This window comes from Cebus imitator, unplaced genomic scaffold, assembly GCF_001604975.1.
Source record: "Cebus imitator isolate Cc_AM_T3 unplaced genomic scaffold, Cebus_imitator-1.0 Scaffold497, whole genome shotgun sequence".
NCBI classification, from domain to species: Eukaryota; Metazoa; Chordata; class Mammalia; order Primates; family Cebidae; genus Cebus; species Cebus imitator.
The window spans coordinates 586782-607286 of NW_016107812.1; the positions used below are offsets into that span (position 1 = coordinate 586782).

The following is a 20505-nucleotide window of genomic DNA, read 5'->3' on the forward strand; positions in this document are numbered from 1 at the left end:
GCTGGGATTACAGGCACGTGCCACCATGCTCAGCTAATTTTTTGTATTTTTAGTAGAGACGGGGTTTCACCATGTTGACCAGGATGGTCTCGATCTCTTGACCTCGTGATCCATCCGCCTCGGCCTCCCAAAGTGCTGGGATTACAGGCTTGAGCCACCGCGCCCGGCCTGTTTCTTACACTTTTATGTAATCAAATATATTACGATGAGCATGTGGTAATATAATCAGGAAAGAGATTTTCATTTCAAGGCCATGAAAGTCTTCCCAGGTGGTGTTTTGCTGTTGATGAAGTTGTCCGTCCGTCCTTCGTGTTGCTATTTCTCTTTATTCTGTATTTAGTTCATTTGTATGTCTGGGTTCATATCTTCACTCTCTGTTCTGTTCCCAATGATTGTTTGTATTTAATATCTAGGCTCCTTTTAATTTGGAATTTTCTGAAAGAAATTTGTTTTCATCTCCATGAAAATCATGCTGTGAAAGCTCTTTAATTTGAGCTTTTTTAGGGGTTAGCACTTAGCATTTTATAGGCAGATGAGCCTCATGGGAAGGCAACAGACTGCGTTGTCTTTTCTGTGTTCACAGTGACACAGTCTTAAGGAAGCCATGTTTCCCTGCACTGTCTGTCCAGTGGGGTCACGTCTGCAACTCACGGTCTTAACTGAGCATCTGTTGTGGGTCTGGTAGTGTACAGAGGTTAAAAAGTTGAAAATGTGGCTGGGTACAGTGGATCACGAGGTCAGGAGTTCAAGAGCAGCCTGGCCAACATAGTGAAACCCCGTCTCTATACTAAAAATATAAAAATTAGCCAGGCGTGGTGGCGGGCGCCTGTAGTCCCAGCTACTCAGGAGGCTGAGGCAGGAGAATCGCTTGAACCCAGGAGACAGAGGTTGCGGTGAGCTGAGATAGCCCCATTGCACTCCAGCCTGGGCAACAAGAGTGAAACTTTGTGTCAAAAAAAACAAAAAAAACAAAAAAACAAAAAAGATGAAAGTGTCTATGATTACATGAGAATGAGATGTCTCATGAGAGTGTGTTCACAAGCTAGTCTGTGAAGTGATCAGTTCTGGCAGTTGGGCTCAGTGAAAGCTTCAGAGAAGACAGATGCTGGAGGTACATTTGGAAGGACCGAATGGGACATTTCCAGGTTGAGATGGTGGGAGAAAAACAGGATGGCAGGTGGGACAGCCAAGAGTCTTCCGCAGGGGCCTGCTGTTGGCTGTCTGCAGGCGGGAGACCTGAGACTGGGGGGCTGGCTGAGAGCGGCCTTTGGCGCCCCACGAAGGCACGTTCCGAGCAGGGGTAGACCTGGAGGAGGAGGGACATGGACTTGTGGGTCACCATCTGCATCCTGCGCCCCACATGTTGTCGCTGTTTCCGGGTGACCGACTTCACATTTTGTGTCTTTTGTTTGCAGGCTTGTGAGTGGCAATTCCATTGAAGAGAAATTGTTGAAAAATGGAACTAAAGATTTGATCCGAGAAGTGGCTGCTCAGGGAAATGACTACTCCATGGCGTTCTTAACTCAGGTACTCCGTGTGCGATGAGCGTCCCTGAGGTGAGGTCCACCGTGCGGCATGTGGCATTGCATGGTGCTCATACACTCTAGTGAGAAGCAGGGGCCTGGTGGCTCTAGGAGGGGCGTGGGTCTCCAGCTCGGGTCAGACGCACACTCGAACCTTGTTACTGGGAGTAACACGCATCTCTGTGTTCAGCGAACCATCCAGGAGCTGTTTGAGGTTTATTCTCCCATGGATGATGCTGGCTTCCCGGTCAAAGCTGAGGAGTTTGTGGTGCTTTCTCAGGAACCTTCTGTCACGGAAACCATAGCACCCAAAATTGCAAGACCTTTCATAGAGGTAAGAATATGCTGAATCTGGCTGGAGAGTTGTGCAGTGGGAACTGTCGGAACACCTGCGCTCTCCCCTGGGGCTCTGAGCGCTCGGTCCCCACTCTTCCCTGGCCTGAAGCCCCCTTCCCCTGTCCCTGCTTTTGGAGCCTCCCTCCTCCCTTCTTTCTGTCCTGGGGATTTTGAACTGTAATTACAAGGGAGGGGAATGAGGGCAAAGGTTGTGGACCACAGGCCTCTGTCACCGAGGCAGCTCCTGCCATCTTCCTCTGTGCTTTCCCACAGTCTCAGCTCCTTCCCCTCCCTGTGGAAGTCCATCTCTGCCTCATTCTCTGGAGGCTCTGCCAGTGCCGCCCCTGCCCCCCTCCAGCTGGCTGCGCTGGCTTCTCCTCCCACCAGCCTGCACTCGGGTGGAGTGTAAGGTGCCGGTCGGTTGTGAAGACCGAGTATCAGAAAGAACACACAGGGTCGCGTTGATTCTTCGGAATGTTGACTACCTGTTGAAGTGATAGTGTTTTGGCTGTCAGGTTATATAAATATTTGACTGTTTCAGCGTGGGTACTAGAAGATTTTAGAGGCCATGTGTGGGTTCTTCGATTTCCCTTTTGGAGGTGCTGCTGTGTGGACACGTCACAGACCCATCAGGGGGCTGCTGTTCCTCCCTGTCCCCGCGGCTCCCGCCAAAGCCCTGCTGCCTCATGTTCTGGAGATGAAGGCCTTCAGCTGCCTTTGCTCTCTGAGTCCCCTCCTCCCTCCTGTGGCCCAGCCCCTCTTATGGGCTGAGTTCATGTCTTCACTCTCTGTTCTGTTCCTCATGATTGTTTCTATTTAATATTTAGGCTCCTCAATATTAAATAGAGCTTCTTGTGGGGTGCCCATGTCTGTGCCTCTTAACTTGGGAGGAGCTGGCATCCCTGTGCATCTTTTCTCCTGCGCTGTTTGACTGAGTACATGACTGCATTGGCTTCCCTGTGTGTTTTTCTTTTCTGTGAAAGCGTTAAAGACCAGACCAGGCACACTACACAGCCCCCTCAGCACCTGCCTCCCGACACCTGAGATGAGCCTCCCGCCCTCGTGGTGGCAGCCCCCTCCTTGCCTGTGCTCAGCTTGTTCTCACCAACTCTGGTGCTATCTCCTCTTCCATTTCTAAACATTACTCAGTTACTGAGTAAGTAAGAAATACTTGAAATACTACTGTCTCAGTCCGTTTGTGTTGCTGTAAAGGAATACCTGAGACTGGGTAATTTATTTTAAAAAGGGGTTTATTTTGCTCATGATTCTGATGGCAGCAGAGTTCAGGGCTGAGCGTCTGTCTGGCAAGGGCCTCAGGCAGCTTCTGTGGTAGTGAAAGGGGAGGGGAGCCGCATGTGCAGGCCATGGGACGAGAGAGGGAGCGAGGGTGGCAGGCAGCAGGCTTCTGCAATAGACTGGCTCTCACAGGGTGAGCAGGGCGAGACCCACTCCCCCAGCCCCAGAGCGTGTCTCTTCCTGAGGGATCCACCCCTATGACCTAGACCTTTGAGAATTGATCACGAAAAGCCAATACACAAAGGACCTGAATCTTGCCCTGCCCTGCCCCTGCCCCATTTCTCACGTTTCTTCCAGAGATTGTCTGTGTATCATTTCCTTTGCATAGAAATACCTTACAGATTGTTACATATCAGGAGATATGGATCAACCTCGTTGAGTTTTGATTGAAAAAGGAAACACAAAAGTGTAACTGGGGCCAGGTGTGGTAGCTCAGGCCTGTAATCCCAGCACTCTGAGAAGCCGAGACTGACTGGAGGATGACTTGAGGCCAGGAGTTAAAGACTGGCATGGGCAACATAGTGGAACCCCATCTCTACGAGAAGAATTGTAGAAATTATGAGTCTGGTGGTGAGCCCCTGTACTCCCAGCTACTGGGGAGGCTGAGGTGGGAGGATCACTGAAGCCCAGGAGGTTGAGGCTGCTGTGAGCCACGATCACGCCGCTGCTGTGAGCCACGATCACGCCACTGCACTCCAGCCTGCGTGACAGAGCAAGACCCTGTCTCGAAGATAAAACAAAAATACACAAAAGACCTGAACCTGCATCTGGAAGGAAAACATATAAGTGGCCGATGTGTGTATGAAATAATGTCCAGCATCACTAATCCTCAGGAAAATCAAAACCACATGAGGTATCAGCGGGCACCGTTAGGATGAGTGTCATCAAAACGCAAAAGACAGCGAGTGTTGGCGAGGACGTGGAGGAGAGGAGGCTGTTGCAGGCCATGACGTGGGGGAGAGGGGGCTGTTGCAGGCCGGGACGTGGAGGAGAGGGGGCGAGGCTCCTTCCAGATGATCCAGCAATCCCACTGCTGGGTGTTTATCCACTGGGTTGAAATTAGCGCGTGGAAGAGGTGAGCACACCCTCGTGCCCATCGCGGCACTGTCCCAGCAGCCAGGACACGGGATCAACCCAGGTGTGCCTCAGCAGTTCTGGAGAGTTTCCATCTTGGCCTTATTGTTCCCCAGCAGCACAGTATTCCAACATGCAGATTCTTTTGAAATGTAGTTGTTGATTGCCTTACTGTGTGTCAGGCACTGTTGTAAGCAGTGGGGATACAGGAGAAAGTTTCACCTTTCATGAAGCTGTTATTCTAGTAAGGAGAGAGGCAGAAACCACACTAGTGAGTAAAGTGTGTAGCTTATTTTCAGGAGAAGGTGTGAAGTGCCGAGACCAGGGGAGAATTCGTGGTCACCACAGCAGACAGGTCGGTGTGGCTGAGGGGTAGGGAGGGCGTGACCGGGGGGCCTGACTGAAGGGAGCCCTCGGAAGGATTTGAGTCGAGCTGCGGTGAGGTCGCTCTGAGTCCGGGGGGCCTGACTGAAGGGAGCCCTTGGAAGGATTTGAGTCGAGCTGCGGTGAGGTCGCTCTGAGTCCTGTGTTGAGACTCAGTTGTAGCACGGAGGGGCTATCCTGGGGACCAGTTAAGAGGCCCAGAGCAGTAACACCAGTGAGCAGGGCTGGGGAGGACAGCTGGGGGATGTGAGGGGCAGCAGGGCATCTTTGGAAGGTAGAGCCGGCAGGACTCGCTGCAGTGGGTGTGCGAGGAGGACAGCTGCTCCTCAGTGGCTGACTGGCCCTTAGAGACAGAGAGGTAGGTTAGCCTTGCCTTTTGCCAGCAGAGCACGCTGCGCTCGGACCTGCCGCACGGGACTGTGGCTTGCTTTTCCGTACTTTCTTTGGCTATAAGATTGTTGTGTCAGTGGCAACGCTCATCAGATTTGTGCCTGAAAAATGGTTCTAACAAAAGTCCTTGTTGACATAGAAAAACATACAGAAAAGTGTGCACATCACAAAGATTCCAGCTGGAGAAGTGTTCATTCAGTCAGTAGACGCACCTAGTAGCCAGCATCTGGAGGAGGAGGATGCCGCTGGCTCCTCAGAAGGCCTGTCCCCCAGCGGTGCTGCCTCCTGTGCGTTTGGACAGCACTGCCTGCTCCTGCACTTTCTTTATGTGGAGTGCTCTCCTTTGGGTCTGGCTTCTTGTGCGTAGCAGTCGTTAACGCCTCTTCGCTGTCGAGTTCTGTGTGAGTACACTGCAGCTTCTCAGAGCTACGGCTGGTGGCCATGGTGGGCTTGTTAATCTGAGTTGTGCTCCTGTGGATGGTTTTACCCATTCCTTTAATAAGCACGCATGTGCAGTTCAGGCTGCATATGCTTGACTGCAGTAGGTACTGTGGCTGTGCCGGGGATGCCCGTGCTGTGGGGCTGCTGGGGTGGTGGTGTGGAGGCAGATTGCTGTCCTTTCACTGCAGCTGCAGGCGGATGCAGGCTCGTCTCATTGTGGTTTAATTTGTAGTTTTGCTGTTGACTGATGAGTTTGAGTGCCTCTTCATATGAAATGCCAAGAGCTTTCTCAATTTTTTTTTAATTGGGTTATCTTTTTTTTTTTTTTTAAGGATGGAGTCACTCATTGCCCAGGCTGCAGTGCAGTGACGTGATCTTGGCTCACTGCAACTTCTGCCTCCTAGGTTGAAGTGATTCTCCTGCTTCAGCCTCCCAAGTAGCTGGGATTACAGGTGCACACCACCGTGCCTGGCTAATTTTTGTATTTTTAGTAGCGATGTAGAGATAGGGTTTCACCATCTTGGCCAGGCTGGTCTTGAATCTCTGACTTCAGGTGATCTGCCTCCCTTGGCCTCCCAAAGTGCTGGGATTACAGGCGTGAGCCACCGCACCCAGCCAGTTGTCTCTATTTCTTAATGACTTGTTGGAGTTATTTATTCCGGATAAAAGGCTTTTGTTGGAGACACATGATGTATCTTTCCCATTCTATGGTTTGCCTTTTTAAACGCTGTGTGCTGATGAGAAGTTCCTACTTCTGACACCATCCAGGGCCCATGTCCCCTGTCTTTATAGTTGGTGCTTTTTGTGCTCTTCTGAGGAGATTCCCTGCCATCCTGAAGGCTACCACGCACCCTCCCCTTATTTCTTCTACATGTTGCATTGTTTTATGTTTGCTGTCTAGGTGCACCCCTAGTCTGGCAATAACTTCTGTGTATAGCGTCCAGGTAGCATTATATAACTTTGTGGGTTTTCCAGATTGCCCTGGAGCAGATTGTACCAGTTTCCAGTTTATATCTTCTAATTAAAAAGCATACCTCCGTCTCAGGTGTCTTTTGCCCACATCTGCTGGTAACTATCAGATGTGTGTTCTGGCTGTTTCGGCAGATGAACAGGAGCAGCTCTTCACCCTGCATGTCTTGCACTATGATAAAGCTGTTTTGTACTGTGTTTCTAGTTACCCATGCTGCATTTCGCTGTGGACTTTCTCTGCCTGTCCATCTACTGTCTGTTTCCTGGACAGCAGCCCCTGTCCTGTTGTGTCTGTCGGGAGCTGCAGGCAGTGGTGTGCAGTGGGTCTGAGATGGAGCCTTCTGGGCCTTTCTTGGTCTGGGAACTTCACTGGCCCTGGGCACCCTGGCCTGCTTTGTCTTTGTCAGTTCTCAGCAATTCCGTGGGGCCTGCCTATCCAAGTCAGTACTAAGATTAGGAAGGCCCAGGAGGTTTCCCTCTTCATTTTTTGTATTCCCTAAGTACTTTATCATTTGCACCTGTAAGAGAACCTCAAGGAAGGAGTGGGTTGCCTTTATGGAGACTGGCTGATTACAGTGCAGGCATCTCCGTTCACTTTACATAGGATAGCTCTTTTTCAAACTACCCTCATTTTAAAAGTCTATCAAGGCAATCTAAACATAGACTTTCCTTAGGCCCTCAAGAGTATTGAGTATCTGGAGGAGGATGCCCAGAAGTCCGCAGAGGAAGGGGTGCCGGGACCACACGCTGATGCTCTGTCGTCAGACTCTGAGAACTCGCGATGTGATGAAGAACCATCACAGTTAGAGGAACTGGCTGACTTCATGGAGCAGGTTTGGGCGTGTTTTCCTTTATAACTAAATATTTTAAAATTTGACGCTTCTATGAAATATTTATTTATGGTTTACTTCAACCAAGAAAAATCACTTTTTTGATTCAAGTGTTGGTGAGTGGGTTGTATAAGGAACTTCAATTTTATTAGCTTGCTATTAACCCTATTCAAAAAATATATTTTTGAAACAGCTTACACCAATTGAAAAATATGCTTTAAATTACCTGGAATTATTTCATACTTCCATTGAGCAAGAAAAAGAGAAAAACAGTGAGGTAAGAGAATCAACTTTGGTCAGTAAAAAAAAAATCTCAGTATTTTCAGAGTTAAATTTGATTTGAAATAAATGTGACTTCATTAAATGAAAGTCACAAAAGGCACCAGTATGGAAACTAGCTTAAAATGAAGAGTCTTGAGAAGCCCTTAGGGACGGTGCCACCTGTTTTCCCCTCCTAGGGACCGTGGCGCGTGTGCTCCCCTCAATGTCTTTGATTTGATTTGCAGCAGGCTGCTGCTTGTGGGGTGACGGATTGCAGGGCAGTATGTGTAGAGAACCTGTGGCTCTGAGACAGCAGGGAGACCTGGAACGGGGACTCAGGGGCTGTTCTGAGCTGCGCTTCTGATCCTGAAAGTGCCTGCTGCTCTCCCCATCAGGATGCAGTGTTGGCTGCAGTGAGGGCGTGGGAGTCGTGGAACCTGAAGACCCTGCAGGAGCGGGAGGCCCGGCTGCGGCTGGAGCAGGAGGAGGCAGAGCTCCTGACCTACACACGCGAGGATGCCTACAGCATGGTACTCGGCCCGGGGCCCTCTTGCCCTCCTGCCGAGGGGCACTTGTTCAGCCTTGCTTGGCTTATTCAAAGTCTGTGTGCACTGACATGAGAAAGCCTAGGAGTTTTTACCCCCTCATACCAAAACAAACTCGTTCATGTTCTCAAAGCATCATTTTCTTAAAAATTGACACTTTAAGATTGTCAGTTAGATACTGACTTTTCCTTGATTTACATTGCCAGGTCTGAGTAAAACACATTTATAAGTCTTATGAATAGTCATGTCAATCAGACTTCTTTGGAGGACTTAATAAGTATGAAGCTAAATGGGTTACGGCCTATAACATGAAACTGATACTTGCTGGAAGTTAAAGTTTGCCGTGTTCCCTCCAGGAGTATGTCTGCGAAGATGCCGATGGACAGACGGAAGTCATGCCGGTGAGTGCTGCCCTCTGTCTTTGGGTCTGCATGGGCAGCTTGCTGTGAGTTCCACGTCTCATGGGCCTTCCCTTCTCCTTGCAGCTCTGGACCCCGCCCACGCCGCCACAGGATGACAGTGACATCTACCTTGACTCGGTCATGTGTCTCATGTATGAAGCCACTCCCATCCCGGAGGCTAAGCTGCCTCCCGTGTATGTTAGGAAGGAGCGGAAGCGGCACAAAACAGACCCCTCAGGTGTGCACCTGCAGGTTGTCGCATGACCTGGGTGATGCTGGCCTGCGGAGTCCCCGCACGTCAGCCACTTTCTGCTGTCTGCCTGTCTGCTTCAGGGCAAGTGATAATCACAAGCTGCACAGGTTGTGTTTGCGTTTCGTTCTAATTGACTGTGAAGGCCCAAGAGCGGTACTGCCTTTGGCAGATGCTTTCTGTGGCCTCTTTGCCCGGGAACCTCCAGACTTGCCCGACTGTTTGCTTTGTGTTTTGCCCGCCACTGTGGAATTCCCTGGTTTACTGTCTTGCTGAAGACGGCCTCTCTGCTCAGCTGCAGGCAGGAAGAAGAAGCAGCGTCACGGGGAGGCGGTCGTCCCTCCTCGCTCCCTGTTTGACCGAGCAACACCAGGCCTGCTGAAAATTCGCAGAGAGGGCAAGGAGCAGAAGAAGAATATTCTGCTGAAACAGCAGGCGCCATTCGCCAAGCCTCTGCCGACGTTTGCCAAACCCACAGCCGAGCCTGGTCAAGACAACCCCGAGTGGCTCATCAGTGAGGACTGGGCGCTTCTGCAGGTGAGTGGGCGTGGTCTTCGTGCCAGCAGTCATGACTGGTCATTTTTCTCCCCCACGTCTGCTCATCTAACTCAATACGAGGGAATTTGGCAGGAGGGAAGACCTTCTGACTTAGTGTGTATTCACCTGTTTTACCTGAAACCTTGTTCTCTAGGCTGTAAAGCAGTTACTGGAGCTGCCTTTGAACCTTACAATTGTGTCACCTGCTCACACACCTAACTGGGATCTTGTCAGTGACGTGGTTAACTCCTGTAGCCGAATCTACCGCTCTTCCAAACAGTGCCGAAATCGCTATGAGAACGTCATCATTCCACGGGAGGAGGGGAAGGTGAGCACGGTCTCATTTGTCCTCCAAGGAGAACACGGGCAGGTGCGGTGGCCTTGGCCTGCAGTGTCGGCTCCAGTCTGCTCTTCACTGACTGGGCTTCTTCGTCCCTGTGAGTCTGTGATGAAAGTCCATCTCCTCAGGCTCCTGGTGGACCCAGCGAGGTCAGATATCTGCACCGTGCCTTGCCTGTGGCATGAGCAGTGCTGGAGGTGTTCACGTGGTGCTCGCTGGGATCGTGCCTGGTGTTGGCAGCAGGCCTCATACCTGATGTTTTATCTGATACCAACATTTGCACTGCCATGGTCATTTCTAAGATGGTGAGGGTGTCATCCGAATACTTGGTCATGTGTATATCCATTTTCAAGGAGGTTTTGGATGAATGAAAAGATAAGACCTCTCACTTTGTTTTGTCCATGGCTGACTTAAAAAAAAAAGTTGGTTACTATTACCTCTGCTATTTTGGTGCCAAATAACTAGCTTGCTGCAATATTTTGACGAGTATAATATTCTCTGTTTCAGGGTTAACTATAAGTATTGCAAGTGTTTTTTTTTTGAGACAGAGTTTCAGTCTTGCTACCCAGGCTGGAGTGCGATGGTGCAATCTCGGCTCACCGCAACCTCCGCCTCCTGGGTTCAGGCAATTCTCCTGCCTCAGCCTCCTGAGTAGCTGGGATTACAGGCACGCACCCTATGCCCAGCTAATGTTTTGTATTTTTTTTTAGTAGAGACGGGGTTTCACCATGTTGACCAGGATGGTCTCGATCTCTTGACCTCGTGATCCACCCGCCTCAGCCTCCCAAAGTGCTGGGATTACAGGCGTGAGCCACCGCGCCTGGCTGCAAGTGTTATTTACATATAGTATAGTCAAATCACTGGTCTTTCATGTAAAAAGTCAGCTGTGTGGTTATAGCTTGTCCGCAGAAGAGGCGAGGTGGCTGGTCAGTAACATGCAGGCGTTCGGCGTGCCCTCCCTCTAGCTGAGTCACCCCTCCCCGTTCTGCATCTGGCTTTCTTCAGGCACCTCCTTCTTGCTGCTTGGCTGCCTTTCTGTCCTCAGGACAGCATCCAGAGCCCCCGCTCCAGCAGCCTCCGCATGCTCTGCTGTGCTCGCGTTGCTGGTATCCACACCCCTTGGGGGACATGCTGCCTCACTTCCAGGACAGATGTCCTGCTGGCCTGTAGGGACCACCACCTTTCAGTTCACCTCATGGAGCCCATCCAAACAGGAGCTGTGGGCGCGTCTTCTGGCGTGGGACGGGGTGGGCAGATACCGTAGAGGCAAGCGTTCTGCACTTTATCATACTCACCCTTTTGTTTCTAATTTGTGAGAATTACATTCTCTCTATAGGAGCCAGATCCATCCTCAGGATGCGAGCGTCACACTTCGTGTATTTCTGTACCCACGCTTTAGTCATCTTTGTTTTCATTTTTATAAAAATACTTATCTCAAACTGTTGGTTGGTTGGTTTTTGTTGAACATAGAAAAGCAAGTTTTCTTTGCAATACCCCCTCCTGGTGCTTTCACCAAAAAGACTTCCTGGAATCTTGCATTAGGTTTCTGTGTTTTGGAAGCCTTTATAATAATGGCCATTACCTTATGGAAAAAAGTAAAGCTAAAGTCGTTTTTTCTCTTATAGCTGATGTATGAAGCTAATCCAAAGAAGAAGGCAAAAATGTTTATAAGCTGTGGGGGTGGGTTTTTTTTTGAGACGAAGTTTTGTTGTTGGAGTTCAGTGGCATGATCTCGGCTCACTGCAACCCCTGCCTCCCGGGTTCAAGTGATTCTCTTGCCTCAGCCTCCGAAGTAGCTGGGATTACAGGTGCCTGCCGCCACGCCCGGCTAATTTTTGGATTTTTAGTGGAGATGGGATTTCACCATGATGGCCAGGCTGGTCTCGAACTCCTGACCTCAGGTAATCCACTCGCCTCAGCCTCCCAAAGTTCTGGGATTGTAGGCCTGAGCCACCACACCCAGCCGAGGTGATGTTCTGAGTAAGTTGGAGCACTTTGTTAAGAGCCTGTGCAGGAAAGCATGGAGTAAGATTCAGTCTTAACCTGTATTTTAGGAATCAACAGAAATCTGAGACCTAGAATTTTCTCTAGAGCCTTTCATTCTGTATGTAAAGGATGTGCCTCTTTGCATTAGAGGACCCCATGGTGACTTGCCAAGCCCCCTACAAGAGCCTCCATGTCCCTCACACCCTGTGGAAGCCTGTGATAGTGACAGTGGTCGGATGTGTGTGTGCGTGGGACAGCCCGACCTCTCAGAGCCTGCGGGGCTCCAGTGTACCATGTGGGTAGGGGCATTCATGCCAGTTAGAACCTGCACAGCAGCTCCGTTTCCAGACACACAGTCTTTCCGCCTCTGGCCTGGCTCAGCTTACCTGTCCAGCGTCATGTGTGATAGGCCTTGCCTTACTCTTACGCACCCCTTCTCCCTGCTTCTCCTGCTTCCTCTTAGGCTGACAGACAGGAGGAGATGCTTCCCTATATAGTACAGTGTTCGGAAGCAGACTGACGTGAAGTGGCCTTGCATGTTGATTTCTAGTTCTGGTTGTCCTTGGTGCTGCCTTCAGAATTTAGGGTGTTCCTCTAACAGTGGAGGATACGTGTGCACACAGACATGTATGTGTGTGCACGTGCAGACACACCCGTACCCGGGCCTGTACTGCTGTGGCATGTGAGAGTCTTGGTTTTCGCCTTGGCATGCTCTCTTTGACGCCTGTTCATGAGAATGACCAGAGTTTAGAGGAGCACGGGGGAAGAGGCCTGGGTGAGGAAGGAGGTGCTTGAGTTCTGGTCTTGGCTTTTCGCTGCCTCTGTGACCTTGACCTTGCACAGACAGCATCCCTGGGATGGTGGTTCACTTCACAGAATAAGGAGTTGCTTTAAAATTCTGCAGGGTGCTAAGATGTCTTGGGGGCAAGCAGCCCACATTTTAGTGACCCATTATTTAGCTGTGTGATTTATGAAGGAAAGACTGCCAGGCACAAGCACGAGTAAAGACGCCCCAAAAATGTACTTTGAGACACCATTGGGCATGCGCCAGCTTCGCTATCCACCATGGACAGAGGACAGTGGTGTCCAGGGCGGTCTGCACTGCCACTTGGTGTTAGCAGGTGAAGACCCACAGCCTGCTCCACATGGTCACCTGCCATGTGACCTTGGGCACTTTGCACACCTGCTTTGTTCCCTCAGCCCACAATGGAGACCTCCCTTTTTGGGTGATTATGGGGCTTATGTGAGAAAACACCCGGAAAGAGTTAGTATGGGCTGGGGAGTGTCATAGCAGTCTGCAGGGACAGCCACTTCATGCTGCTGCTGTCGGGTCAGACTTGGACTTGGAAAGAAGGACTCAGAAAAGGAAGTCTGTGTCCAGCCGTGGCGAGTTCAGCTTCCGGCTTTTCCCACCCAGTGAGCCCTGTGTCTAGTGCTAACATCTGTCCATGCTGCCTCATTTGGATGTACTCTCGTCAATTTCGTTTCAGAGTAAAAACAACCGTCCTCTCCGTACAAGCCAGATCTATGCCCAGGATGAGAATGCCACACACACCCAGCTGTACACGAGCCACTTTGACTTAATGAAAATGACCGCGGGCAAGAGGAGCCCCCCAATCAAACCTCTGTATGTTTCCCAAGTGCGCCTGTTACATTAATTACGACTGAGTAGATTGTGTGAAGCTTGGTTTTGATGTGTTTTTAACATACTCTTCTTCAGATGTTTTCTTTGTTGAGTAATTGCGGTCTCACCATCTGTACTGCAGGCTTGGCATGAATCCCTTTCAGAAGAACCCCAAGCACGCGTCTGTGTTAGCAGAAAGGTATTTCTCTATTTGTGACACATTTGTTACTCTTGGGAAGGATTTCCTTCCAGTGTCATCTAAGTTGAGTGAGTTCAGCAAATCGTTGTGCACTTAGCATATTCAGGCATCAGCTGGACATGGCATCTCACAGAGCCCGAGGGAGAGACAGCACTTCTCCTGCTGTGGGCTGGGACATGCATGGGACGGCCCCTGTCCTATCTCTGTGTTACAGGGATTGTCCCTGCCAGCCCTTGGTGGGGAAAGTTGCTGACAGACGTGATGAGTGTGCCAGGGCTGTGTGGTCCACTACAAGGGGCCTTCTTCCTCGCGCCCTGCCTCTCAGGCACTGATTTTGTTAGCCATGTCTTTTTTTTTTGAGGCAGAGTCTTGCTCTGTTGCCCAGGCTGGAGGGCAGTGGCGCGATCTCAGCTCACTGCAACCCTCACCTCCCAGGTTCAAGCAATTCTCCTGCCTCAGCTTTTCGAGTTGCTGGGACTACAGGCACCTGCCACCACGATCAGCTGATTTTTCTATTTTCTTTTTAGTGGAGATGGGTTTTACCAGGTTGGTCTTGAACTCCTGACCTCAGGTGATCTGCCCGCCTCAGCCTCCCAAAGTGTTGGGATTACAGGCATGAGCCAGTGGGCCCATCCCAGCCATGTCTTAAGAACACGTCACGCTTAGGGGTGTGTGAACTTCCCTGAAGTTCTACAGGGGAAATGCCAAGAGGAATGGATGGATGGGTAGATGCCAGAAAGTCCGTGGGATGAGACTCGGATGACAGAACCCCAGAGTGGAACCCTAGTGCCAGGCAAGTGGGTATCTGCAGTGTTTCTGACCGTTTGACTCTTCCCATAAAACACTGGAAAGGAGATCTGCCCAGATGAAACGGTGTGCGTCTGGTTTAGGCACTGCTGGCACACAGTGGCAGTTTGACGCTTCCTCATTCTGTGGCCCCCTTTCCACACAGTGGCAGAGCGGTCCTTATCAGAGGGTGTCAGCTTAGAGCCCATCTCCCAGGACTCCCTTCTGCCCATGCTCTGCAGTTGCCTGGGCCTGACTTTTGGCCCCAGGGTGCTTTAAGAGTGTGCTGGCAACCGTGCGCCAGGCTTCGCTGACCGCCCTCCATTTTCAGAGCACACTGTTGAGAGTTGCACCCCTGCCCTGCTGTTTTCCTTCATAGCAGGCAGTATGTCTTCAGACCTACTGCACATTTTACCTGTTGGTTTTCTGATGGGAGCGCTGGGGTCACTGGGACTCTAGTGCCTGGAAGCCCAGACCAGGCATTTGATTCATGTTGTCAATTAAATGAAGAGTGCATTCACCAAACTAATATTTATTGACCTGCTGCGAGCCTGCACGGTGTGGACACTGGGCACTCCGTGGGGAGTGAGAAGCGCAGTCCCGCCCTCCTTTACCTCACTGGAGATGAACTCGAGGGTGTCCTCATAGCGGGGGTAGATGGTGATTTTCCAGAGTACAGTGCAGACACATGAGGCGGGCTGTGGGTGTGCAGGCTGCTGCAGGTATGCTGGGGATACCAGACATGTGCTTCTCCCAGAGAGCGGGCGAGCTCGGCCTCAGGAGGAAGAGGACTCGGTGCCAGGCTGAGGACGGGGTCCAGGCGGCTTCATCTCCTGCAGGGCACGCTGGGCGCCTGGCTTCATGTCCTCATCTCTTGAGCTGCCTTGGCATGTGACAGCATGGGTATCTAGGGCACTTGTCCACCTTAAAATTTGCCTATGTTTTCAACCTTTGCATCTGTCTTTCAGTGGAATCAACTATGACAAGCCGCTGCCTCCCATCCAGGTCGCATCTCTCCGTGCAGAGCGAATCGCAAAAGAGAAAAAGGTAGCGGTCTGGGCCCTTCTGCTTGAGTGGGGAGATGTGGTGGCTGGGACCTCATCTGGCGGGTGTGCAGGCCGGGTTCGCCCCTCCAGTGACTCCTCTTCCTTCCCGGCCTCTCAGGCTCTGGCTGATCAGCAGAAGGCACAGCAGCCGGCCGTGGCCCAGCCGCCCCAGCCGCAGCCGCCACCACCCCCGCAGCAGCCGCCACTGCCACAACCACAGGCAGCGGGCAGCCAGCCGTCAGCAGGGCCGCCAGCTGTCCAGCCCCAACCCCAGCCGCAGCCCCAGACCCAGCCACAGCCTGTGCAGGTGTCAGCGAAGGCACAGCCCGCAATCACGACGGGGGGCGGTGCCGCCGTGCTGGTGAGCAGGGGCCTCCCCAGGGGCTTCCTCTCCACGGGAAGTCACCCACACCCGCACTTGCTTCAAGTGCTTTTTGTTAAAACAGAGACTTGGTGCCACATTTCCAGCCTGTAGGCCTTCCTCTGAAGAAATGGGAAAAGGCTCAGTTGAGACTGACAGGAAGTGTGTGTTTGCATCCAGATTCTGCCATTTCTGTCCTCCAGGGCTTTTGTGGGCTTAGTGGTTTTACAGGATGTGGCAGGTAGAGGTGGCCCCTTTTAGTGGAGGTGACTGGGAAGTTTGGAATTGCCTGGTTTTGTAAAGCATACCCGTGACACCTCACCTCTGTACTTCCTACACACGTAGAGCAGGTCCTGCCTGTGCTGGCGTGTCCCGAACGCAGGGCCCTGTGTGCTCACCCACACACATCAGTCTTCAATGCCCGTTGTAGAAAAGCTGTAAAGCGCACAAGGGGCATAGAGAAAAGAAAGGCAGGGTGAGGACCTGCAGACTGCGGCCACGCACCCCACGCTCTGTGCATCTCTGAACTGTGTGCGTCCGTGTGCCACAGACACTGAAATCACATGCTCAGAATCACACCTGCAGAGAACAGGAGCTGTGTCACATTCGGGAAACCCACACTTTGGACTACCAGGCAGGCGTAAAGATATTTTTGTGACGTGGAACCATTTCCTGCCATAGTTTTTAAAAATTGTTTGCTGTAGTGGAATTTTTATATGTACTTGGGCAACTTCATTCCTCATTTATTTGAAAGATACCTCTGTGAAGACTACCTGGTGCAAGCTGGGCGAGATCGGCAGTGCCCACGTGCTGGAGCTGCGTCCCACAGGGGAGGGAGGCAGCTAAAGAGATCATTTTAAATACCCTCGGGAGGGAGTCAGGGTGGCACAGGGCAGGACTGGCTTGTTAGAAACACCTTTCTGAGGAGTTGGCATTTGAGCTAAGGCCTGAATGACAAGGAGTCGATCGGGAGAAGAGCAAAAACAGCAAGTACAGAGGCCCCGAGCGTGGCTGATATGGGGGCCAGAAAGGTTAGTGTGGCTGGACTCGTGGTGAGGGACAGAGGGTGGATGCAGAGTGGAGGGACAGAGTAGTGGAGGGACAGTGGGGTGGCGGTGGAGGGACCCTGCGGTGCGGCTGGAGGGACCGTGGGGTGGGGGTGCAGGGACAGTGGGGTAGCAGTTGGAGGCACAGCCAGTTGGAATGAGCTGGGGAGGCTGGGACGGGGGCCAGAGGCAGCCTGGGTGGTTGTGTGGACGTGGTGGAGTTTGGATTTGATTCTGAGTAAGTGGGAGACTTTGGAAAGTTTATGCAGGGGAGAGCCTGACATGAAATTCAAGTGAATTTTCTTTTTTAAATAGGCAGGAACCATTAAAACCTCAGTTACTGGGACAAGCATACCCACTGGTAAGACAAATACAGAAATGCTGAAACGTGGACTCGGTTTCTCCTGGCGCTGTTGCCTCACTCCCGCCTGTCTCCGCAGGCACTGTGAGTGGAAATGTGATCGTGAACACCATCGCAGGGGTCCCAGCCGCCACCTTCCAGTCCATCAACAAGCGCCTGGCGTCGCCAGTGGCTCCCGGGGCCTTGACCGTGAGTTGCCCTCCATCTGGCTCATGCACCATGACTGTATTCTGGGGAAGTTATTCACTTGTCTGTTAATTTTTCTTCTTTTTAAGTATTCCATTGGTTAAAAAAGTATTGTCGAGTTTGAATTTCATAAAATAAGTAGATTAGTATGTCAGTTTCAGAAACATTCAGCTGTTTGGGGGATGGTTTCCATTTTGTCTGAGGGATAAAAATGAGGTAGTTGTGTGTTTGTGTGTGTGTAGGGGTGTGTGTGTGTGTAGAGGTGTTTAGGATGATTTTGGAGAGGAGGTACATGGCATGTGAGGGTGCGCTGGGGTGTGTGCGTGTAGGGATGTGTGTGTTTGTAGGAGTGTTTAGGATTTTAGAGAGGAGGGAGGTGGGATGTGAGGGCGTGCTGGGGTGTGTGTGTGTAGGGGTGCGTGTGTGTAGGGGGTGTGTGTGTGTGTAGAGGTGTTTAGGATGATTTTGGAGAGGAGGTAGGTGGCATGTGAGGGTGCGCTGGGGCATGTGTGTGTGTGTAGGGGTGTGTGTGTATGTGTGTGTAGGGGGGGTATGTGTAGGGGGGGTGTGTGTGTGTGTGTAGGGGGGTTGTGTGTGTAGGGGTGTGTGTGTGTGTAGAGGTGTTTAGAATCATTTTAGAGAGGAAGGTGGCATGTGATGGTGTGCTGCTGATTCTGTTGCCACAGGTGCCCCCCACGTGCTTGTCACCATGCACATGTGGGGAAGCCGAGAGATGCCACCTCTTGGGGGCGTGGTTTCAGGGGAGGGAACATGGCGTCATATGAGGGTGTGGCTGGGTGTGTGCAAGGAGCAGGCAGGCATGGGAGGAGTGGGCAGTTTCTACGGAATGTGGAGACCCAGGTGTGGGAAGCGGTAGGTGCAGCCCACCCAGGCAGAGAGGAGACACCTAGGCAAAGGTGCAGAGCCGTGCGGTGCCCTCGGACCACCTGCTTCTCTTGGGTGTTTTATCATCAGAACCAAACACAAGTGAGAACAAGGAGTCCAGAATTATATCTCCGTTTTCCGAATACTTAACAGACTCAGGGAAACATACCCTGAATGAGAAGAAACGACGTTTCAGAGTCAGTGCTTTGGCAAATAGAATGCAGTTTCTCTTGGATTTGGAAAAGCATCTTTCCTGTGAAGATGTCGTTGCTGTAGTAGTCTAGATGGTGGGGCATTGGCAGGATAGATGTGTAGGTGATGGAATTGGATAGAGAGGCCAGAAATAGACCCCCCTACACATGCACATATATTTTCAGTTGACCTCAACAAAAGTGCCAAGGGAACTCAGTGGTGAACAGACTGTCTTGTCAGCAAACGGTGCTGTAACAATTGGGCAGCCATGTGCAGGACAACGAGCCCTGGCCCGAAACTCACACCGAATATGAAAGTCACTCCAGGTGCATCACAGGCCTGCATGTAAAAGCAAAAACGACACTGTAAACCAAAACAGTCACGTTTCCAGGAGAAAGTCTTTGCTACTAAGAAAAATTAATACATTAGACTTCACTGTACTTAAGAACTTCTTCTCCTTGAGCAATATTAAGAAAACGAAAAGCATGGACTGGAAGCAAATATAAAGCTTCTTCAACTCAGTGATAAGAAAATGAACAACTTTATAAAATGGGCAGAAGATTAAGCAGTCACTTCACCAAGAAGATAGAAGAAGAACAAATAAATACTTGAAAAGCTGCCCAGCATCATGAGTCGTCAGGGAAATGCGGGTTTCCCAAGCACAGCGATCCATTGTGATGTGTCTAGGAGAGTGGCTTCGGAAACAAGGCTGGCAGTCACGAAGCAGCTGGGACTCTTGCACAAGCTATGGGAATGCGGAACATACAGCCACTTTCAGAAACAGTTTCATTCTTTCTTGGAAAACCAGGCATCCCCGTACCATGCATTAGGAGGTCTGCTGCTAGGCAATTCCCTAAGAGAAGTGAAAGCACCCTAATGAGAACCCTCATCACCAATTTTTATAGTGGCTTTATTCAGGATTGCTGAAAAAGGAAACACCCTAAATGCCCTTCCACTGGTGAATGGGCTGATAAACCGTGGTACATTCATACAGCCCAGTCCTACCAAGCAATACAGAAGCATGATCCATGCTGCATTTTGCAACTAAGTGAATGGTTTCATAAGGCTTCATATGCTATATTACTCTGCTTAAATAACATTGTAAAAATGGTAAAACTAGAGAGACGGAAAACAGATGAATGATTGCCGGGTGCTGGAGGTGCAGGAGGGGCTCAGCTACAGAGAGGAACATGAGAATGTTGGGTTGGTGCGTCATGGCAGTAGCTACATGAAGATACCGTAGGTCCATCAGAATTCATAGAACCACATACTGTACTGTCTGTAAATTATCCTTCAGTAAATCCGTTTAAAACACTGAGTAATAGAATGTAGGTACACACAGTTTTTCTGGTATGTGACTGCAAGATGATTTCCCTTTTCTTTCTGCTTTGCAGTGAACGACTTCAGGCTTAGTCACCGCAGTAGACAGCGGAAGCTGTTAGGCCTAGGAACATCCCACTGTTTCTGTGAGGCACCAAGCCAGAATCACTGCATTTAGTGTTTTATTTTGAAAAAGACCTGCTTCTTTGTGGCATTTTAAAATGTAGAGAATTTTGTTCACGACATATTTTTGAGTGGCTCTTGATGGACAGGCGCCCTTCCTGGCACTGTGGGCATAGTGCTGTGGCTCCAGGACACGGGGCACTTTCACCAGGCTCTTGGAGTTCTGTGGCTGGAACACGAGAGAGGTGCAGATAGCAGTGGAGAGCTTGCTGGTGATTTGACTTGGGGGACTCAGAGAAGGCTTTCAGGAGAAGGCGGTGTTGGCTTCAAGAGGACAGGCAGTGCGTCATCCACAGAAGTGGCCCTTCTGAAGGCAGGGCTGGTCATGTGAGCAGAGGGTCGGGGGAAGGGAATGGTGTCCATGGAGAATGGCACGTTGTTCTATTTGGAACACAAAGGATATTGTGAGAATATCCTTTTTGAATGGAACACAAGGGATATGTGAAAGAAATAGCGGTTCCCTGCCTTTAAAAGGTTTTTATTGCGTGGCTACTGTGTGCTTGGCACTTTGTAATATTGAGGCTAGATTGTATTGGGGTTTGGATGTTGGGCTAAAGACTGTGGGTTTTATTTACCAGGCAGTGGGGAATGCTTAGCGGTCTTAGAGCAGAGGGATGTTCTAAAAAAATTAATGCGATGCTACATCTGCAGAATTGATTAGAGCAGAAGAGACTAGGGAGAAAATGATTTCTTCTTCCTCTCCCTCTTCCTCTTCTCTCCTCCCCCTCCCCTTCCCCCTCCCCCTCCCCTCCT

General features: G+C 50.7%; 1 protein-coding gene across 14 annotated transcripts in view; it reads left to right on the forward strand.

The window, feature by feature from the left end:
* EP400 (E1A binding protein p400) overlaps positions 1-20505 on the forward strand; it is a 133127-nt gene that overhangs the window by 91233 nt on the left and 21389 nt on the right. For all 14 annotated transcript variants that reach the window (XM_037733183.1, XM_037733189.1, XM_037733185.1 and 11 more), the window contains 15 exons: positions 1416-1527; positions 1714-1857; positions 7088-7246; positions 7437-7520; positions 7900-8034; positions 8406-8450; positions 8535-8688; positions 8996-9237; positions 9392-9565; positions 13054-13190; positions 13330-13386; positions 15141-15219; positions 15337-15579; positions 16941-16986; positions 17066-17175. In XM_037733183.1, coding sequence (XP_037589111.1) covers positions 1416-1527; positions 1714-1857; positions 7088-7246; positions 7437-7520; positions 7900-8034; positions 8406-8450; positions 8535-8688; positions 8996-9237; positions 9392-9565; positions 13054-13190; positions 13330-13386; positions 15141-15219; positions 15337-15579; positions 16941-16986; positions 17066-17175 — 1921 coding nt within the window. The remainder of the gene's footprint in view (positions 1-1415; positions 1528-1713; positions 1858-7087; positions 7247-7436; positions 7521-7899; positions 8035-8405; positions 8451-8534; positions 8689-8995; positions 9238-9391; positions 9566-13053; positions 13191-13329; positions 13387-15140; positions 15220-15336; positions 15580-16940; positions 16987-17065; positions 17176-20505) is intronic.